Genomic DNA, 8887 nt, shown 5'->3' on the forward strand with positions numbered 1-8887 from the left:
ACGAGTACAAGTGAACAGCTCCATAGCAGTGTACTAAGTCTCTTTTGACGTCCATCTGATCCAGGTTAATGCACGAGTACAAGTGAACAGCTCCATAGCAGTGTACTAAGTCTCTTTTGATGCCCATCTGATCCAGGTTAATGCACGAGTATATGTAAAGAGGTCATAATCATGGCTGCAAATGAAATGTTATTCACACGGCAAAGGTTTATAAGTGGAGGCATCTAATATTTGGACCACCCTCTATACCATGATATTAATATGTTTTTGAGGGAAAGATAACTATACTTACATAATGGACTTCCTTCTCTATCTTTATTGTATGAAAAAACAGCGCCTATCTTAACGATCTCTGGATCTATATCGTCTTCAGTTAGATCTTTGGAGAAAAATAATAATTTTTTTAGCAAAGAAAAACTTACACAATTTTATCAATTACAAGCAAAATGGATTTACTTGTATTATTTGTATTTTATTGTATTATTATTATATGTTTTTTAATGTAATATCTTTTGTACAAGTGTGAAAAATAAGAAACAATATAACTCTTAGATATAAATAGGCTAGGAAACTGTGTTGGGTATTAATAAAGATACATTATGAAAGTCGATTAACAAGAAATTGTTAAGTAGAAAGAACTTAAAAAAATGGAAAAATTATCATAGATAAATAAAATAAGTGTTAAAAAATATCAGGGGTAAAAATAATAATTTACACCACACATATTAAATTATAGAAAAAAACTTTTATTTGTCAGATAGTGAGTTTCCAGGATTTAGTTTTGTTCTACAAGGTTGAACGGTACTTAATAGGTTTCTTTCATTCTTTTAATAGCTTTGGAAAAGTGGTGTCAGGGTAGTGTTGTTTAAATTAAGTTCAAACGCCAAAGAATGATGTATTTTTTTTTCAGGGTAGTATTGTTTAAATTAAGTTGAAACGCCAGAGAATGGTGTAACAATATTTTTTTCAGGGTAGTATTGTTTAAATTAAGTTCAAACGCTAAAGAATGGTGTAACAATATTTTTTTTCAGGGTAGTATTGTTTAAATTAAGTTCAAACGCTCAAGAATGGTATAACAATATATTATTTTTCATGAGAAGTAAAAAAAAAGCATGAAATTGTATTTAAGTTATGAAAAAAAAATATGTAAGAGGCTAAGTATGTCTGAGTGAAGAAAAAAGTTTCCTTTTACTATACGAGCCTTTTATATATATAAACTAGTTTAGTATACTATAATGATTACAAATACAGGAACATTTGTAACTACGTTAAAAAGGAAGTCACTGCAATTAACATAATAGACAGAGTAAATAGTCGATATGATTTTAAATGAAACACCTACACATATTTCTAAAGTACACGTTGATATTATTGCCTCATTTGGACGTCAATTATTTACGATATTTAAGTTTACTTAATATGTCTATTATAAAACTCGAAGCTTTAAAAAAGTTCTTCATAACAGTTGTCATATATGGACAAACAGCCATGTCGATGATTTTACTCGAAATCAACGGAATTGTATTACAAGTATTTAAAATTTTTTTTTTTATTGTCACAGGGCCAAAATATAAAGAAAAAACTAAACTAACCATTAATACCCATTTCTTGTCGCCATTTGAATATATTTTTGACTGATTCCACAGCACTATTTACATTTCCAGACTGGTGTCTCAAAATTCTTTTACAATAGTAATCGTCGTTTTTCAGACGTTGCACATCTCGTGGATCATACAGACCTGAGAAAAAAAAAACAAATAAGTTTTTACCCCAAGTAAATCAAACGCTTCATTGCAGTAAAAAAAACGTTTTATAACAAGAAAAGAGGATTTCAACAAAAAGGTTTTTTTTTCTTGTGGAACTTTAGAGCTAGAAAGTGTTCTATCTCAAAAATAAACGAGGGATGGGTAAATGTATTTAATTATTTTCAAAAACACGTCACTTATGATGTAACAGTGAAATATATTCAAGCTATTACTTGAAATACTTTTCAGACGATTACTTCGTCCTTATTCTGTACTTCGAAATATGTTCCTGTACTTGTTTCAGGTTATAAATAATGAAAGTTCATACGCTCAATCTGTACCTTCTCCAGTAGTGTGGAGTTTGTCATAATATGTTCCGCTGTTGTTGCCCCCCCCCCCCAGTGGCACAACGGTATGTCTGCGGACTTGTACCGCTAGAATCCGGGTTTCGATACCCTTGGTGGACAGAGCACGGATAGCCCTTTGTGTAGCTTTGTGCTTAATTACAAACAAACCGCTGTTATTGTTTTTGTTTTTCATTTGTGTAGTATTTTGAATGGAGGGCTGGACAAAATATGATGAAGGCCAACTATAAGTATTTATCAAAGTGCAATGTTTCATCGAAGTCAATGAAAGAAGTAAGCATTTTAAGTTGGCTATACATGTTTACGTTTGTTTTATGAGGCTTAGAATAATTAAAAGTATATTTTATTTTTTGTCACCAGGAAGAAAAGAGTGCCAAGTTTGAAGGTCATGTGTAAACTTATTTCCACTACAAATGTCATTCAGGGGTGGTAATTCGAGGATAACCTGCGCAGAATCACCTGATCTCCGCAAAAGCAAGCGGTTCGTGCAAGTAACAAAATGCAGTGGTCTGTTACAAGTGGATCGAAGGAGACAAGACACGACAGTTTGAAACAAGAAAGTGAGACACTTTGCTTTCTGAAGAACTGGAGCTGATCGTGTAGTTGATAGGTTTAAATTTAAAGGTTAAGTAAAGTAAACTCATACGATTAGCATACATGACGAATATAGAATTAATACAGAGATCAAAAAGTGTCAAGAAACGGGTTCTTTTGTTCTATACTGGATTAAAGTCAAGATTTTGAGTGACCTAAGATGACCTCTGCCTCCTTCCATGGTGTAGGGTGAATGCTCGTGGCTATAAGTTAATGCTACCGTGCAACCAATGGCTGAGAATAAAAGCTATTAGAGGTCAGAACGAATCTCTCTTGATAGCCCCAAGACTGCACTCACAGAACATATTTTCTCTATCTCTGTAGCTGACCAATCAGAATACAAGTAAGTACTCTTAATGTTGACATATCTCTGTTCTATGTAGCAATCAAAAAGTCAAGCAGGTACAATGCACAATCCCTAAAAATAGACTACGACTGTATTCCCTTAAGTCTTTAGTCCTTGAGAATGGAACTATCACACGAAACAGTAAGATCAGTAACAAAAAGTAACACACCAGTTGGATTTACCATATGACCTCAACCGGATTTAGAAATTTATGTAAATAAAAAAATATACTCGAAATATGTAGTCTTTGCCCACTACACTGGTATATCCTTATAATAAACATGATCGTCTTTTTTCGTAGTGTATGATGACCAAATTCCTCAAAAACAATGCTTTAGAAACGGTAAAAATGATTGGTCATTTGCCTATAAAGAAAATGTTTTTACTACAAAATAGATCTAGAGTGGTTTTACTTAACAGTTTAAAGATACAAACACTATGCATTGGTAAATGTATGAAACACCATAAATGTAACCTGCAGTAGTTATTATTAGGTAAAAACCAATATCAGACAAGAATATTGTAAAATGTAGTCATTGTTCTTACGAGATGTTTCAGCTTTTGATACTGGTGTTAAATGCCAGAAGATTTGTTTGTTTGTTTCAGCGCAAAGCTACGCAATAGACTGCGCTCTTCTCACCGCGGAGAATCGAACTTCGGATTTTAGCGCTCTAATTTCCGTAAACTTACCACTGGCTAACGTATGCTAGGAGGAAAATGTGAGGCAACGTGTTCATTAATTAATAATTTCAGATAAATTTGCGAAGAAAGGGAGTTACTTCGTTGAACACTAACTGTTTAAGTACTCCATCTTAAGCTACATGCAATGTAAACTACATTACGATAGTTCTTAATCTATTACACAACTGCTTGCACTATTTGAGTACTTTGTATTATATTAGTTTGAAAAGAAGTAACCATCACTATTTTGATAAATGGCTCAGTAAGGGTGACTATAAGAGAAGGTCAGAGTGACATAAATCAGTCCATGTCAAAAAAGATGGGGTTTCTAGCCTCTGTGCGAAACCACTCTGGTACTACCACTCATGAACTGAAGTCACTACACCGCACTCTTTCTCTTACCTCTCGACTCGTATGGTTGTAAAGTCTTATATTTGTGCTTCAACTTTTCGTTACAAAACTCGCCCGAGAATTGAATCAGCAGTAAAACGTAACATTTTCACGTATCTGCCAATGACCCTATATCATCACTAATGACCGTGTATTTTCGCCAATGACCCTATATCATCACTAATGACCGTGTATTTTCGCCAATGACCCTATATCATCACTAATGACCGTGTATTCTCGCCAATGACCCTATATCATCACTAATGATCGTGTATTTTCGCCAATGACCCTATATCTTCGATATCCGTGGTGGGCACAGCACAGATTGCCCATCGTGTAGCTTTGTGCTTAACTCCAAACAAGCTCTTTAGAAAAAATCGTAAATTCATTATTTCATAACTCTTTTCTCACGTCTTACAATATTTTATGAACTACCGTGACACAAAACACGAATATTATTTTTATGGCAAATTCTATTGGTCAAGTAATTCTGACTGTACGGACACGCGCTACACACGAGGAATGAATAACCAATCATATTCCTTACATTTTAATTTTCTGAATATGTTAATAAAAGAGTAGTGTACTGAGAAGTGCTTTCTTCTCTTATTCGTCGTCATCCTCTACTGATAGATAGGAACGCGTTTACTCGCCTGTACTTATCATCTCGAACGCTAGTGTAACTTGGTTTATTATTATTTTTAATTGAATGTAACTTAAAATTTAACATTTCTGGAAGTGATTGTACTACGGTTACAGTTTTCCCAGCTAAGATACATCTGTACGCAGACTCGTTTACCACAACCTCCAAAAATAAAAGCGAGTTTATCTGTACTTATTTATCAATGCCAAAAGAGACGTCAGGGTGAACAGCAAGGGGCAGTTGTTTTAGATCCATTACTGATTTTGTAACTAACCACTACAAACCGTCGTCTTTTGTATTTACCATCGACAAGTTCGTTTGTTTGTAATTAAGCTCAAAGCTACACAGTGGTCTATCTGTGCTCTGCCCACCACGGGTATCGAAACCCGGATTCTAGCATTGTAAGTCTGCAGACATACCGCTGTCCAACTGGGGGGGGGGGCAGAGAAGATATGGACTTATACGTATACTTCACCACACGTAAAGAGCGTACAATTACATATCTGTGTGACTAGGCCCTCCGGTAAAAGTCTGGGGCTAATATCGCTAACTGGGGGGCCCATCGACAAGAGCCTCCCCCCATTCTGATCTTTCAAGTCCAACAAAAAGTATAAAAATTCAACGCCAATGAAGAGTCTTTCGAAGTTATCCTCTAGCTTACATTCTAAACTTATTATGTTGCTGTAAAGATTATAGGACATAACTGTACTTACCAGTCCAATCTTCTTCTTCTAGATATTTAAGAAATCTCTGCCGAAGTTTTTCCACATCTGCTGAACCACTCAAATTTTCCACTTCTTTGACGAATCTAGTTTTTATATGACCCATCTTTAAACTTTCACTCTTTCTTTTTTCCTACTAAATCGAAATGAATTAGAAATATTTTACTCCATACGATGCAAGAGACAACAAGTCAGTGAGTTTCAGCTTCAGTTTTTTTATTTTTATTTTACTAACTTTATGTCTTTTATTCAAACGATTAAACTTAAATATGCTGTCTCATACGAACACACTTTCTATTGTCGAATGTAGCTTTGAGCCTTGTACCTGAGCGCACTGTTTGTTCATAAAAACCTGACTCTGACGAAATGTTAAGATAGCCAATCAAAACTGCGTGACTAAGCGGACTCGGTACCTTTGTCAGTGACGTCACATGAAATAGAAAGTAAACCAAATATACTTCGCCACCTATACGTTAATATTAGTACTTTCGTGAATCACCGAGAATGTTGATTTGAGGCCGAAAGCTTCTTCCACATACTGTCCATATACAGAAATATTTTACGTGTCGTAAAACCAGCTAGCTAGCGTTCGCGGTTTTTTTTTTTCTTTTTACTATGAGCAGTTTTCAGGAGGTGTTCACTCGTACGTATTTTAATATGTACATTATGATATTAACTAAAGAAATACATAAAACCATTTAGAAACGTCTAAATCTTCAGATAACCTAGAGATTTGTTCAACATGCTGTGATACAGAGTCATGGTGGTTATATCAGTTCAAGATCCTTATATAAACAAGTATTATCATTATGTTTTTCTACATGAAAGATAACGTAATGAAACCGAATCAAATGGTTGAGCTATTTAAATATTTAACGAAATGTTTCTTTAAAAAAAAAGCGATTCATATACCTCGTGTATAAAGCCAAGACATTTCCAAAATTAATATAAACTATCCTTATTACTTAAGTGTTACGGCCGGCATGGCCAGGTGGTTAGGGCGCTCGACTCGCAATCTGAATGTCGCGGGTTCGAATCCCCCGTCACACCAAACATGCTCGTCCTTTCAGCCGTGGGAGCGTTATAATGTGACGTTCAATCCCATTATTTGTTGGTAAAAGAGTAGCCCAAGAGTTGGCGGTGGGTGGTGATGACTAGCTGCCTTCTCTCTAGTCTTACACTGCTAAATTAGGGACGGCTAGCGCAGATAGCCCTCGTGTAGCTTTGCGCGAAATTCAAAAACAAACAAACAAACTTAAGTGTTGTTTGCACTTTTTTTTTATCGAAGGTAACCGACTTACTCTCCTTTCAAACTGTGCAGTAGTTGGATATAATTAGGCTGATCATGAATGAAAAACTGCATTTTTGGTAAAAAGTACACCTTTCTGAGTTCTATTAATTTTTTTTTCAGAATAAAAACTGTACACAGAAAATTTTCCGAGTATCTTAGCGAAATATATTTTATTTCCACAAAGAACTAGAAAAGCCAATTTTTGTTTCCAAGAAGAAGATTTATGTTATTTGTTTCAAAACGTATTTGTACGTCCAAAAAGAAAATCGCAGCTTTGTTTTTTTTTAATAGGATTACCTTGGACCATATATTTCAAGAAGTATCAACATTAACAACAATAGTCTACCAAATGTAGGTCAAAACCTCGCTTGTACAACTTTTCAATCGACACGAAGTTGGACAAAACCAACTGGAAAGAACTTTCTGATTTGAATTTCTTTGATAATTCTGAAAACATTTATAAATGAAGTATTTATTTGAAGATAATCGTTATCAATATTTGATCGAGTTCGTGATGAAATGCCATTTCAACTCCAGTTCCTTTAATGCAAGTATTGTTTGTTACCTGGCCTTGATGCAACTTAAGGTTAGTCAACTTTCCCAGAAAAAAAAAATCCCTTTTTAAAACGCAATATTTCTCAGTAGCTAAAAGTAAATCACAGTAAAAGCTCTAATCGTACGCCTAAATTTAAGCTAGCATTTTTCGTGAACGAAGAAAGATCAATTCGATATCAGCACGTATGAGAAGTCCGAAGAAGTAGAATGTTTAAATTAATGTGTAATTTTTTACCAGCACTCTCCGAACGACAGGAAACAAACAGTACACGAGAAAGACATTGAGTATAATATCATGGCGCATAAAAATAAAAAAGTACGCGTATGTAATATACGTATATATTCAATTTACCATTGTCCTGATTTGAATAATATATTTTGTTCTTATTTAAGCGAAAAACTACGCATGTGCACTGTGTTAAGCGCGGGGATTGAACCACTATTTTAGCGTCGAATGCTAAAGAATGATCCACAAAATGACAAGCGAGACTGATTTAGAAAGCAGGCTTTAGAATTAGTTAAACAACAATCATTGGTTAACTTGTCGTGATAAATATTATCGCTGATTTTTTTCATGGCTAAACGTACGTTAAGTTCTAATTTATGAACTACAAAAGAAAGCTATAGACTTCCAAGTTCATGCAAATCTGTATTAAGATACTTGTTATGTATTGAATAAGAGACTGTACCATTTTTACCATTAAGTACCTGCAAATTAAGATCCAGTTTAAGAAATTTCAATTACGGGTACTAACACGTAGGCCCCCCCAGTGGCACAGCGGTATGTCTGCAGACTTACAACGCTAGAAACCGGGTTTCGATACCCGTGGTGGGCAGAGCACAGATAGCCTTTGTGGAGCTTTGTGCATAATTAAAAAACAAACTAACACGTAGAAAAAAACTCGGTATTTCATTAAGAATAATTTCATGACTAATTAACAACACAATAAGGACCTTCTAATAAAATACTCGTTGTGGGCACAGTACAGTCAGCTCATTGTGTAGTTTTGTGCTTAACAACAAGTCTAATAATATAATTTCAAAAACTTGTGTTATTCTAATAAAATATTTCAAAATCTCTTTTATTTCAAGATACCTCATTATTATTAAATAATTTCAAAAACTCCTTTGTATTCAAAACATATCCTTCCAATTAAATAATTCCAGAATAACTATTTCCAATATATCTCTTTCTAATCAAATGTTTTAAAAATATCTTTTATCTAAAAAATATGTCATACCTATTAAATGATTTCAATAGCTCATTCATTTTTAATATGCTCCAAGTGGCACAGCGGTATATCTGCGGACTTACAACGCTAGAAACCGGGTTTCGATACCCGTGGTGGGCAGACCACAGATAGCCCATCGTGTAGCTTTGTGCTTAACTTCCAACAAACAAATCATTTTTAAAATATGCCCTTCTAATTAAATGATTTCAGAACTACTCTCGTATTACAAATCATAATATTTATACAATAATAAATTTTGATAAAAGAGTTAGCACAAAGGATCACATATAAAGTGTAATAGACCTTAAAAATGTCGTGGGAGG

General features: G+C 34.3%; 1 protein-coding gene and 1 long non-coding RNA gene across 2 annotated transcripts in view; one reads left to right on the forward strand and one right to left on the reverse strand.

Moving 5' to 3' along the window:
- Positions 1–5824, reverse strand: part of LOC106475427 (motile sperm domain-containing protein 2-like) — a 16509-nt gene extending 10685 nt beyond the window's left edge. Inside the window, exons 1-3 of the mRNA XM_013936110.2 lie at positions 5478–5824; positions 1593–1739; positions 293–379 (exon numbers count right to left, since the gene is read on the reverse strand). Coding sequence (XP_013791564.2) covers positions 293–379; positions 1593–1739; positions 5478–5592 — 349 coding nt within the window. The 5' untranslated portion in view covers positions 5593–5824. The remainder of the gene's footprint in view (positions 1–292; positions 380–1592; positions 1740–5477) is intronic.
- The window catches only part of LOC111083205, a 23467-nt gene extending 15313 nt beyond the window's left edge, over positions 1–8154 (forward strand). Inside the window, exons 2-3 of the long non-coding RNA XR_002608870.1 lie at positions 2471–3047; positions 7069–8154. This is a non-coding gene — a long non-coding RNA (uncharacterized LOC111083205). The remainder of the gene's footprint in view (positions 1–2470; positions 3048–7068) is intronic.
- The last annotated feature ends 733 nt before the right edge of the window (positions 8155–8887 follow it).

This window comes from Limulus polyphemus, unplaced genomic scaffold (genome assembly GCF_000517525.1).
Source record: "Limulus polyphemus unplaced genomic scaffold, Limulus_polyphemus-2.1.2 Scaffold8563, whole genome shotgun sequence".
In the NCBI taxonomy this organism is placed as follows: domain Eukaryota; kingdom Metazoa; phylum Arthropoda; class Merostomata; order Xiphosura; family Limulidae; genus Limulus; species Limulus polyphemus.